The sequence below is a fragment of the Aulostomus chinensis genome, chromosome 22 (assembly GCF_037954235.1).
Source record: "Aulostomus chinensis isolate RoL2024-O1b breed Wild chromosome 22, RoL_Achi_v1.0, whole genome shotgun sequence".
In the NCBI taxonomy this organism is placed as follows: domain Eukaryota; kingdom Metazoa; phylum Chordata; class Actinopteri; order Syngnathiformes; family Aulostomidae; genus Aulostomus; species Aulostomus chinensis.
In genome coordinates, this window is record NC_141341.1 from 19,526,559 (window position 1) to 19,539,830 (window position 13,272).

Sequence of the window (13,272 nt, forward strand, 5' to 3'; positions counted from 1 at the left end):
AAGCGTTCATCGCGATTTCAGTGTCCTCAGGTTTTTACTCCGTGTGTATCGGGTAGCCAACACCCCTCTTCTGCCTGAATTGTCCCCTGAGCCAGAAATTTCACTCCACAAAATAATTCCAGGGAAATAAACCTAGTGAAACGGCTTGTTAGTCCTACAATTGCCTTGTTGCCACACGTGCTGATCTTTGTTCATAACAGCAGTTTCACACACTCAGTACGCTGATGCCTCCCAAACGGCGGCGGGGCTCAGAGGGAACCACACACCCGGCGGACGGCAGCGAGGAGCTGCACGTCTCACTGTGATGGTGGACTGTAACTCCTCTTCAGGGTTCAAAGCGCATAGAAAGAAACGATGGCTGACAGAGTTTGATGGGTCCTACTGTATTTTAGCAGTTAATTACTCTCGTGTTAATGGAACCCTGCACCTCAGCGGCTCTTACAAAGGTGGTTTCTCTCTAAACTAAATTACTGTAAAACCTAATCTGGCTTTCTGTTTTGTGTCTCCTTTGTTTCTCAAGATAACCGACACTACAAAGGTAAGAACTTTTTCCTTTTATTCCAATGACGTTTAATGACATCATCCTGCTAGAAATGAAACGTGCTGGCGTTTTGAGGTGCTTTGATTCACTGCGCCCCCTGTCTGCTTCTAAAAGGACCACATTTTGTAATTTTTGATAGTTTTTAAAAGTGAATTTGAAACAGAACACTGGTTCTATTAATGCTCACTATGCTATGCTAACACTTCCCACCTGCTGCCATTCATTGTGCTAAGCTAACTAGCATAGGTCTCGGCTAATGTAGCAGAGGACAAGTGTGTCTGTCTCATCTGGTTCTGGGGACGATGGACGACGAGCATTTGTTCCAAAGAGCCTGCGTGTAAAATACGGACTCTTGTGGACATGTCCAGTTTTCCATTGTGTTTTTTTGTTGTTGTTGTTGTTTTTGGTGCTTCACCCATGTTCCAGTGTAGAGAAGGTTTCAGGCACTCAAGATATTTCACAGAAACATTTGTCTTCAACATTAACTTTCTTCTGCAGGTGGATGTTAGAAATGTCATATTTTAGCCCTTGCTTTTCCTCTCCCCAACTGCATGTTGACGGCTCCGCCTCTGAGCTCACGTTTTGAGCCTCAATGCTCACTGACGGTTTTTAGACCGTGTATGTTGAAGCTTCAGGACACCTCGATGACCTCTGATGAGCAGCGTGGAGACATTTCATTTTTTCATCCTTCCCAAGCACCGTCCAGGTCGTGGCTCTGCCACTGCAGACGACCACATGCATGCCCAGACACATCCGGGGTTGTTGGCCACTTTCAGCTCTGATGGACATCAGCTTCCCAAGCAGAGGGCAGGGCTCAATACACAACATCTGGATGGCATTTCTGCTCATGTGGATTTGGTCAGCAATGGTGACTAAGACAGGCTGTCATTCCGCACACTGAAGAGCCAGGGAGTCGCCTGATTATCCCACATCTCAGACTGAGTCCAAAGAATTATCTTCAGCGACAGTCCCAGAGTCCTGATGTCGACGTCGCCCCAGACGCAGCCGCAACCCACCAGTATTCCTGGATTCTCCAACAACCGTCCGTCCACCCCGTGGGTCACGCCAAAGGTCTCCTCAGTTCCACTGTTTCGTTGATCAGTGATTCATGGCAGAAGCGTTCATGGGGTGGAGACATTCATATGACCACCAAGAAAAGCCTCAGTTGGCGAGCAGTTCCCAGACAGTACCCCCATTGTGCCTCATGGTGGCGATGTTACACCACCTCCACTGGGGAGAGCTGCCTTATCCCAGATGAAGCGTGGGTGGAATTTAATCCTGAGAGCTTCATGTGTCTTTGTTCAGGTCACATGACCACCCGCGGTTTTAGTAATATCCTGCAAATAACTAAGCAACAGCCAAGTGCTGTGCTGGATAGTTGGGAGTTTGATTAAATTAGAGCTGTTATTTTCTCACCTGACAGCAATCAGACTGTTTGACTGTGGAAAAATAATTCAGATTTTACTACCAGGATAAAGATAAAACCTCCTGAGTAAAAGATGTTTGAGCTTTCAGGTCTGCTGGTTTGTGAGCTTTCATTGAATGTGTTCGCGGTTCCCAAATGACTTGAACCTTCATGTAACTGACATGAACCCTTGTCTATCTCTCACACGAACAGAAATGAACACAACAGCACAAAAAGGTCAGGAGGATGACGAGAAGTCATTCTAATTCCACAGGAAGTTTTTGTTCGTTGCGATAAGTTGTGTGCAGCATCAACAATTGAACCTTCATAGCTGCAGGACTGGGTCTCCTACCAGGCCACTGGGTCCTGTCTGGTGCTGTGTGCCGGCTGGGAGCAGCAGAGCAACAGGGATCAGTCAGCTGCCTTCATGCTCACGGCCGGGGGCTTTGTGTTGGGGGAGCATCACCAGTGTTCTGTCAGATGTGAGCTGACATTTTTTTACCTTCCAGGTTAGTCGGAGCTTTTCCCAGTTTTCTGGTCCTGCTGTTGTGCTAGAATCATTTCTGCTGGCGACGCGAGGTTTGTTTCATGTGTTATTTTAGGCTGGTTCTTTAACTGATGGGGAGAATGAGTTAGCGTCACACGCAGGGAGACCTCCAGACTGTCGTGCTGTGAGGTCTGGGGTGAGACAGAGCCGTACTGGAGTCTGAAGGTCCAGAATCGTACCCCCGCTCAGACCGGACCCCTTCTGTTTCAGGTTGTCTGTCTGAACATACGACCCATTCACCTCAGGGGGGTTTCTTCATTGGAGGCTTGTTTGAAAATGAACTTATCAAATTTGGCTGGTCAAAGGTGGAAAGGTCAAGGTCACTGTGACCTCACACAACCTTCTTTTGGCCTCTTGAATGTGATATCTCTGGAACCTCCTCTCTCTTTCAGATCTGGCGCATCTTGTTTCTAGCAGTTAAACATGAGAAAATGAAAAATATGAGCTTGCTTATTTCATCTGGAATTTTTCATGAAAGGTAGGAGGTGTTAAAGGGATTTTTAATGGTGATTATAGATTTTTGTTCAGCACGAACAAGGTTAGACTTTGGTCTCAGCATTTGTTTGAAGGGTTTCTGTCTAGTATACATGAACGCATGTGGAAGACATCTCCAAGGTTTCAGGCTGGAAACAGAATACTTCCTACATGGTTGAGCAGACGTAAAAAACAAGATGGACAGAGAAGTGCGATGATCACATGTGCTGCCGATAAAACCAACAGGAGACACCTCCTCCTCATCTGAGCTCATGTTTCAGCTCTCTGTCAGAGGGAGGAGAGCGGTGCTCGTCGTCTGGATGTGATGAAGCTCTCTTCATGAATGTCCACGGCCGATCAAAACCTGCAGCTACAAGTCCACAGATATCAAAGACGCTCTTGTAACATCGGGTGGCGGTGATACTTTGGCCTGAATACAGGAGTGTAACTCAGGAAGGCGAAGCTGTGTGACAAGCAACAGGGTGTGATTGCGTGTGTCGGATGCGTTGCCATGGCAGAGTTCTGCTGTGAGCGCCTCCGCCAGGATTATCCTCCAGCTTCGTGTACACTGATTAATGGCTGTGTCGATGTCACAGTCAGTCAGAGATTTTCAGGTGTGCAGGGAGAAAATGTGTATGAGGAAGCCCAGAGGAAGGAGAGAAACAGGTGACGGGGGAGGAAAAGAGCGATGGTGGATATTCCAAGGTGAAATAAAGATTAGACATCGCAGGAGATGGAGGGAGCAGGTGATTTATGTCCTGAATCTGCCTGGCAAATGGCTTTGGGTGATTGGTTAGAACAAGGCAGGAAGAAAGTCTCCCGTTCCAGTCCTCTTGACTCCAACTGAGTTCTCTGCTGCCGGCCGAGGGGACACACCGCCCCCCCCGTCTCTGTCTCATAAGCAGCAGAGATGATCATTATTGCACTGTGATTCATCAGCCAAACTGGACTTCGACAGCTGAACATGCCCAACCTTCCTGGCGGTGGAGCGCTGTCCCACGCCAGCTGTGGCCATCAAGAACTTTATTGACAAAAATGTATTTCATCTGTCTAGAGCGACTCATGAACCCTCCACCAGAAACCGCTCCACAGCTAATTCATGCCCTTTTTTTTAAGAAATGAGATTCTCTCAGCTTCATCATTCTCACTTGACACTGAAGTGATAACAGCCACAATAGCATCTCCTACAGTCACATGATAATAGAGAGAAGAGATCAAAGACAATAGAGAGAGGAGATTAAAGACAATAGAGAGGAGAGATTAAAGACAATAGAGGGGAGATTAAAGACAATATAGAGGAGAGAAAAGACAATAGAGAGGAGAGATCAAAGACTATAGAGAGGAGAGATTAAAGACAATAGAGAGAGATTAAAGAGACCAAGTACATGAAGTATACTGAGATCTTTAACTGAGACTCACCTGCTATCTCTTCATCTCTACATCATCCATCATACGTGTGTATTGTGAAACTTTTTAGGTTAATACGTTCCTGCAAATATCAAACTTTTGACCTCAAAAGAACAAAACAAGACTAAACAAAATAACACCCATGAACAGTGCCGCCCCAGCCATTAGGGGGCCCTAAGCACAATTTGATTTTGGCCCCCCAACACCACCATCACCACACGGAGAAAACTGTGCTTGATGATTATTGACACAAATGTCCCACTATAATGTTACATTATCAAGTATTAATGGATTATGAACTCTGGTCTCCGGGCCACAGACGGATGTGGACAGGAAGAGTGGGTACAAACCGGAGGCAGGGTCTGGGGGTTGAGGTGCACGATGGCAGGTATATTGACCATAAAATCAGAATTTTCCATTTACATCCCTCCATGTTCTCCTCTTCTCCTGTTCAGGGTGGTGGGGGTGGAGCCTATCCCAGCAGCCTTCCCCCTGGACAGGTCACCAGTCCATGGCAGGGCCAACACATAGAGACAGACAACCATTGGCTCTCCCAGCCACGCCTACGGTCAATTTAGAGTCTGGATTAACCTGGTCCCCTCTTGATGTCTTTGGACTGTGGGAGGAAGCTGGAGTACCAGAGAGAACCCACACAGGAACAGGGAGAACATGGAGACTCACCCAGAAAGACCCCGTGCTGCAGCCGGGGCTCCACCCACAACCTTCTTGCTGGGGGGCCACAGGGAGGACCACTGCTCCACCAGGCTGCCTCAGAATTTTCTTGTATTGAACTATTCATTCATTCATTAAATCATGTTGTCACTTCTTTAAGATATTTAGTATCTTTGATAAAAACAAACAACAACAAAAAACAAAAACCACATGATTGGGGCCCCCTGGTGGCCTTGGGCCCCCTGGTTGTCTCAGGGCCCCAAGCAGCCACTTAGTTTGCTTATACCTGGGGCTGGCCCTGACTATGGACTATGAAACAGTTGTCATGATTTAGGACACGCGTGCAGGTGAAATATTTATGATCTCATGTTCATGTTGAATCTTCGTCTCCTAACTGATTACAAGTGGACCAAATCAACACAGTTGATGTCTCTGATGTCCTCAACACACTCACTAGTTTATCATGTTGTCGACTGAAAAACTGACACCAATAATACTACTAATACTGCTGCTCATATTACTATAATACTACAACTCAGTGTTCTTTACCGGACGTGAAAGCAGGTAAATGTTAAATGTGTCTTAGAGACACATTGTTCATGAACAGGGATGATGGCTGCTCCCTCAAGACTCAACACTAAAACACTAATGATCCTGGTGTGTGTGTGTGTGTGTGTGTGTGTGTGCGTGTGTGTGCGTGTGTGTGTGTGTGTGTGTGTGTGTGTGTGTGTGTGTGTGTGAGAGACTCCTGAAGGTCTTATTGGCAGGCTTGTTTGACAGCTGCAGCAGACTGATGGCTCTCTTCTGCAGATAATGAGGAAACACCTCAGTGAACACACTCCTGTTTCTTCCCATTAGGCCAGAAAGGTCAAAGTCCCGAGCTAGCAAGCGCTTGGTAAACAACTAGTACATGTATTATTTACAGGACCACTGCTCGCTGTTGCTTCTCCCTGAGCGGCTTCCCAACAGTCAGGCAGTGAGAGGTTTGAGTGTGGCTTGCTCTCAGGAATGATGCGGGCAGCACCACGTCTGGAGCTGTGAGCGCGTCCTGGTGCAGGGCTCTAGTCTGCTCAGCTACCAGTGGTTTGGAATGAAGGCCTGCATCTGCAGCAGCAGGCATTAGCATCTTTTAATGAAGGCTGCACTCCCCGTGTATCTCTCCCCGTAGGCCCCCACCTCCTACCTGTGAGCACCACAGTGAGGGAATACTATCATCCTGGTGATCGTGTGTGTCCTGTTCACAGGTGTGGGACTAGCCAGCGAGCTAAAACCTGGATATGCATTCAGTCCCTGGTTGCTCATTTTTACATGACTAATAATAAAAAGCAAAGCTTAATTTGGAATGCAATACAAAAAAAAAAGATCAATTAAATTATTTCCAATCATCCATCCATTTTCTACCTCTTCTTCCTGTTAAGGGTGGTGGGGGGTGGAGCCTATCTCAGCAGCTACAGGTGAGAGGCGGGGTTCACCCTGGACAGGTCACCAGTCCATCGCAGGACAATTGTGGTCTGCCCACTCCAGGTCGGGGGGGGGGGGAGGGTCCTGCCTCAGGTGGAGGAGTTTAAGTATCTCGGGGTCTTGTTCACGAGTGAGGGTAGGATGGAGCGGGAGATTGACAGGCGGATTGGGGCGGCGTCCGCAGTGATGCGGGTGCTAAACCAGTCTGTTGTGGTAAAGAGGGAGCTTAGCCAGAAGGTGAGGCTCTCGATTTACCTGTCAATCTACGTTCCAACCCTCACCTGTGGTCATGAGCTTTGGGTAATGACTGAAGGAACAAGATCCTGAACACAAGCGGCCGAAATGAGTTTCCTCCTCAGGGAGGCTGGGCTCTCCCTTAGAGACAGGGTGAGAAGCTCAGTCCTTCAGGAGGGACTCAGAGTAGAGCTGCTGCTCCTCCAGGTAGAGGAGCCAGGTAGAGGAGTCAGTGGAGGTGGTTCAGGCTTCTAGTGAGGACGCCTCCTGGACACCTCCTGGTTTTCCAGGCATGTCCGACCAGGAGGAGGCCTCAGGGCCGACCCAGGACACGCTGGAGGGATTATATCTCTGGGCTGGCCTGGGAACGTCTTGGGATTCCCCCGGAAGACCTGGTGGAAGTGGCTGGAGGGGACAGTCTGGGCTTCCTTGCTGAGGCTGCTGCCCCCACGACCCGGACTCAGATAAGTGGGGGCTATGAACAAACGAACGATGAAGAATATTGTTATTTGCAGCCCAGGAATGCAGCAGCTACCTAATAGCATGTTGTTAAGCAAACAGAGACACACTGCCATTGTCTTTTGTCAGCTGAGTTTTAGGCCTGAGTATACATAATTCAAATGTCCCTGTTTACATCATTTAGCTGTCAGCACACACACACCCTATATATTTTACAACCCTGAAGACTCACGGCTGCTGCTGTAAACATGCGTGAACATGTCAGAAGCAGGTCTGATGCTCTTGTGTTTGCGCATGGATGGTTTGGTGAGCTCGTGTGTGCCTGGCATGTCTAATAGGAGACAGACTGAAGAGCAACCCTTTAAAACACCTTATGTTGTGTCACACTCACCAATGAACCCTATTAAATAAATGAGCGTCGTTGAGCGCAGGATAACGGGAGAGGAAACTAAACGTATCAGCGCCTACTTCACCATGGATTCATGCATCATTTACACTGACAGAATGCTGATGATTTGAGAGGTCAGAGGTCGCAGCAGGACTCAACTGCTGGTTCAATATTTATTCATCTCACTCGAGTATTTCAGATCGCACATAAATGTCAATAACCTTCATTACTGGAGGAGAAACAAACACCTGCACTGGACCCAAAAACATCTGCTACTCCCATCATCAGCAGTCATGTCTCAGGATGATGACCTCATCATCCATCTGGCACATTTGTGATGCACTGTTCTTGAAAGTGACATAACCTTGAGATGCATTTTTAGGAAAGTTCCATCACTGTTATTGTAACTGCCTTTAATTTATCAAGAAGCATCTAATGCTGCTTATGCTTCTATGTACTGAAATTAATGGTAAAAATAACACTTGGTGACATGCTCATGAACTCTATTTTCTCCCCCTTCCTTAGCCAGCATGTTCTCAAAAGAGTGTCCAAGGTTCACAATGGTCCCCTGACATAGTTCATCTCATGCATGTCATTCCATAACATCTTTGAGTTCCTTTCTTAATGTGACCCAAAGCCTGCTCACTGACTCTCAACCTGCCCAGAGCCCCGTACAGAAATGCTCCTCCAGCTCTGTTATGCATCTTAGAAGAGCTCCCCGATCAGTCAAAGTTACGTTGGTCCATAAATGTCTCATATTTCTGCCCCCTGCAACTGTCCAATGAAGGTAGTCACCATGGTGCCAAGCTCCATACTGATAGTCTTTGCCAGAAGGGTCCAGCTCCACTTCCATGAATCAATTTTAACTTCATTCAGATTTAAAAAGTGGTTTTCATCATCTACCTGTCATTTTTTGGGAGCTGCTTTGCCTGCAGACTAATTTAGTTAGACCATGTTGAAAATGGGGAAAGTTTCAGGAGTTGGAGAAACAGTGCAGACCAGATCAATGACTTGGTGGTTAAAATGTGTAAATCTGTCATGTCATATGTCATCTATAATACACTTTTATCATTTGAGTATTTTACATGGTTTACACAAGAGAACAGATGATAAAGCTAACCCTGCCATCATGGTGACATCCCTACAGACCTGAGGCTACCCAGATGATATAGAAGAACAAAGGCCTTGTTCAGACTGATGTTGGAATATCCAGATTGAATCCAGATCGTACCCAGGTTATATCGCTACGTGACGATCGGAAAATATTGACCCTTTTATGTTTGATTTGTCTCTTGGTTTGATAGTGGTTGGTGACTGGATGGATGGCTGTTGGTGATTGGTTTCATAGTGGTTGGTGATTGGTTTGATAGTGGTTGGTGATTGGTTTGATAGTGGTTGGTCATTGGTTTGATAGTGGTTGGTGATTGGTTTGATAGTGGTTGGTCATTGGTTTGATAGTGGTTGGTGATTGGTTTGATAGTGGTTGGTCATTGGTTTGATAGTGGTTGGTGATTGGTTTGATAGTGGTTGGTGATTGGTTTGATAGTGGTTGGTGATTGGTTTGATAGTGGTTGGTGATTGGATGGATGGTGGTTGGTGATTGGTTTGATAGTGGTTGGTGATTGGATGGATGGTGGTTGGTGAGTGGTTTGACAGTGGTTTGTGATTGGTTTGATAGTGGTTGGTGACTGGATGGATGGTGGTTTGTGATTGGTTTGATAGTGGTTGGTGACTGGATGGATGGTGGTTGGTGATTGATTCGATAGTGTTTGGTGATTGGTTTGACAGTGGTTGCTGATTGGTTTGATAGTGGTTGCTGATTGGTTTGATAGTGGTTGCTGATTGGTTTGATAGTGGTTGGTCATAAGCTCGATGGTGGTTTGTCATTGGCTGTTTCTCTGCTAGGTGGGGAAATGTTTTTGGTGTCTTCTGTATTAGCTGTGACATCATGGTGTCAGAGTGTAACCGAAGGAACATTGGCTTACAACGCGTCTAAGGTCCCTTCACACTTGTGTTTTGGCGGGAGAAGCTGCGTGTGTAATTTGGCCTGGTTTGCTTTCATGCTGTCAGTGTTTCAGATGGAGTTTGTGCCAGTTTCACCATATTTGCAAGTCATAGTTATGTTATTAACCTGGACAGACGTGTACCCACACATTTCCTTTTCACTTTTGTCCAAACAAGAAGGCCCTGAAAGAGTCAAACTACAACACAGCGTTGCTAAGCCTGTTCTGTCATGAATCTGACGTAGACCAAAGAGTTCAGGTGTGAAAGGTTAGGAGGGGTTCTGGAGTTCTGGAGCAAGACAATGAACCTCCAACTACTCCTGTGGAATAGGTTGGCAATTTGCATGGACACCATCAGTGTGTGTGCGTGTGTGTGTGTGTGTGGGAGAGAGACAGAGAGAGAGAGAGAGAGAGAGTGCATGCATGTGAATTTACTAATCTGAGCTCATCTCTTGCAAATAACAGTGTACATCTAACAACTCAATACATGGAGACCTGCCAGTGTGCAGGTTAATTTCTTATACCGTCTCTTTTCCAAGTCTGAGATTATAAAACCAGATTTAGAAATAAATTTAAGTCACTAAAAAAAATTTTTTATAGCAGGAAGTAAAATGTTTAAATCAATGTGTTAAAAAAAATCAAATTCAATCTCAGCACAGAAATTCCCACACTTTCTTTACAGTCCTCCCATCTTGTCTGGATGTAGCACCATCTACTGTAAATGGCCCAGCCTCGTTGGGGGGGGCGTCTTATACTGCAAACACCCTCAGGCTCTTATTAATGCTGGGATGGTCCCGCTGAGGTGGTGGGTCAGCGCTGGTTAAACGCCTCAGCTGGGGGCAGGACACTTGGGGTGTGAGCTGCGTGCTGATGTCCAGAAGCTGCAGCGACATCCAGGTTTACTTTGACCTGATGACACACTAATACACGCTGAGATTAAATGGATCAAGGCCTGTTGACCTGTACAGCAGCAGAGCCAAGCCAAGAGGCATCAACACACCAGGACACATTCCAAGGCTGTTGTTATTGGCGCTCTCACCGCTCCAGTACGTGAAAGTACTTTCAGATTCATCACAAAGGAAATTTTACACAATTTGCACAGCCTGCCTTTAGTTTCCAGAAACAACTGCATGAACTCGTGAGTGATGAGTGGCGGCCTGTCAGAACAGAGGCTGCATGCTGTGGTTGTGGCCTCTCATCTGCACGGTGACGTGGTTATGCAGTAAATATCTTGGGACGATTATCCAGCAAGTCCAACAACTGTTAGTCCACCTGAGCAGTCACGAGTGACATCAGGCAGGTGCTGGAATGTTCCACACCCGTTTTTAACAGTGGAGTTGCAACCATCTCACTCACTCTTGCCCCCTTTACGGATTCATGTGGTAGATCAATAATAATTGGACTCATTCTGGATTTAGTTGTGTGCCAGTGAGCTGCTGGTCCACAACTAAATCCAGAAATGACCAAGCTGAGACACCAAGTGATGACGGCTGATGCAGACGTACTGGAGCTGCTTGACTGTAAATGTCAGACGATGACATCTCAAAGTTGGAGCAAAGATAAACAACATGATGCACAAGTCCATTTGTGTTTCAAGCTCTTATCAGCACTGTAGGACTCTGTGTTGGTCGGGTTCTAGTTTCCTGGTCTGGAGCCAGTAAATCCCACCCTTTATGCTGATAGAGCTCGAAAAGATAATTATTTGCAGTTAATGTTCCGGCAAACTGGTTCAGGCCCTGGAATGAAACACCTTCTTTTGTGAAAACTGTTAGTCAGTGTGAGATTAATGCATCAGCAGCCTGGATTCTGCTCTTCTACATAGCAACAGCGGCCTTCAAATGGCTGCATGAAGCGGCTCAGTGATAACACAGCCACCATAACCATGAGAAATAGAAGAGCCAGAAATAGCTGCAGGTTCAGCCGCATGCCCACAGACAGCCGGGAGATTAGAGTGTGTTTTATGGACGCGCTGCAGATCACATTAACATTATTACATTTACCGGGAATGAGCCGAGGGGAGAGTGGGGAGAGACGAGCTGGGAGGGAAGGAATGGAGACGGGGGTGAGGGCGCAAACGAGAAAGTGGATGAGAGGAAAACTGAAGGAGTGAAATAGAGCAGAATGAGAGATGAACGCATGTGTGAAAAATGAGGGGAGGCTTGGGGAGATGGAGGTGAAAGGTAAAGTTGTGTTAGTGAGAATCTGATGAGAGGAAGTGAACTACCAGCAGGAATGTGGATCACATATCTGGGTTACTTCCAGTCAGCTGGAGACCCCCTGCAGAGGGCTGAGCCTGGAGGGGCGGCTGCAGTCGGGTAGATGAGGGCAGCTACCACCTCCTCATCAGGAGCTACTAGGGCTTCTGCGTCCTGCTCAAGGACACTGGGAAACAGTCCTGGAGGAAGTGAGAATCAATCCAGCAACTCTTCAGTTACTAGATTGCCACTCGACTGGCAAGCCACGCCCCTCACCTCTGGTGGGCCCCTGGTCATCGTTAGTGGGATATCTTGGGAATGCCGCCAGGGACTTTCTACAAATTTGAAAGAAACATCCACCGGGGCTCGAGGATAGACTGAGAAGATTCCGGTGGTCAAAGGTCACTGACAGGCAGACGTCACAGGGGTGGACACCATGATGCAGTATCGTACTTGGAAATTCAAGTGGCGGCTCCGACTTTCCTGCTGTGTTTAAACAGCGTTTGCTTCACCGTAGTAAATAACAGGATGGAAACTCTACTGTGACAAGGCCAGGGAGGGACCGTCAAACACCTCCGAACCCTAACCACACATGTATTTACGTGTATTTAAAGAGGACGCGTGCATGCTCATGATCACACACGTGCAATGTGAACATGCCAGATCACAGCGCTGCTGCCGTGTTTATCTGGAGAGCAGACCCAGGTAGGAACATCTCATGTAATTATTCATCTTTATTTACATCAAAGTTTTAGAACTACTGCTGTGGTCCTGAATATGAACTGTGATGTATCGCTTATTCATATTCAGGGGTGAAAGCACCTGGGCTCAGCGGCTCACCTTAGCAGGGGCGTTGAACTAGCGGTCGTATGTCTGCTACCTGGTGGAGGATGCAGGGAAATACAAGGGGTTCAGTTGGGCCACACAAAATCTGAACAAATAAATGTTGTAGAGCACAACAAGCAAATAATGCATAAATGAAACAAAAACAGTGAGGTAACCTTCGATGAGCTCCGTAGGGTTGTGGTTAGTCAATCAGTGACATATGCTCGCATGTGCTAGCCTGCAGGTGGACTGATGCAGTGCATAAACACACCATACACACATGTCAACATGCATGTCACAACATTCTGTGTGATGACAGCTCTGGCTGGTGTGAAGTGATGTTCTGGAGCGGAGTATGGAGGCCATTCCTGCCCCCTCTAGTGGTGGCCTGTGGTAGCGGCACTCAGCTTTCTGCTGTAATAAATCCTCAGCTGGCTTCATGTTATTGTTGCTGCCTCCCTCAAAGTGGGGCAGTGGAACCATTTCCAGTAAAAATTCCCCCACAGACACTGTGGCAGCACACACCTCGACTATGATCTTGGTGGACGCCACGGATGCACTTCCTGCTCTTCCTGCTCTCTCTTTTCTCCACATCTGTATCCAGCGGCTGCATAGTCATCGCTAACTTTTCCCACTCAACTAATCAGGCAATGATAAACAT

The 13,272-nt window shown here is 47.0% G+C and overlaps 1 protein-coding gene across 4 annotated transcripts in view; it reads left to right on the plus strand.

The window, feature by feature from the left end:
* gabbr1b (gamma-aminobutyric acid (GABA) B receptor, 1b) overlaps positions 1-13,272 on the plus strand; it is a 166,288-nt gene that overhangs the window by 53,401 nt on the left and 99,615 nt on the right. For all 4 annotated transcript variants that reach the window (XR_015111107.1, XM_086192479.1, XM_086192480.1 and 1 more), the window contains exon 6: positions 521-538. Coding sequence is in view for 3 of the 4 variants with exons in the window: in XM_086192479.1 (XP_086048605.1) it covers positions 521-538 (18 nt within the window). In the remaining variant the exon portion in view is untranslated. The remainder of the gene's footprint in view (positions 1-520; positions 539-13,272) is intronic.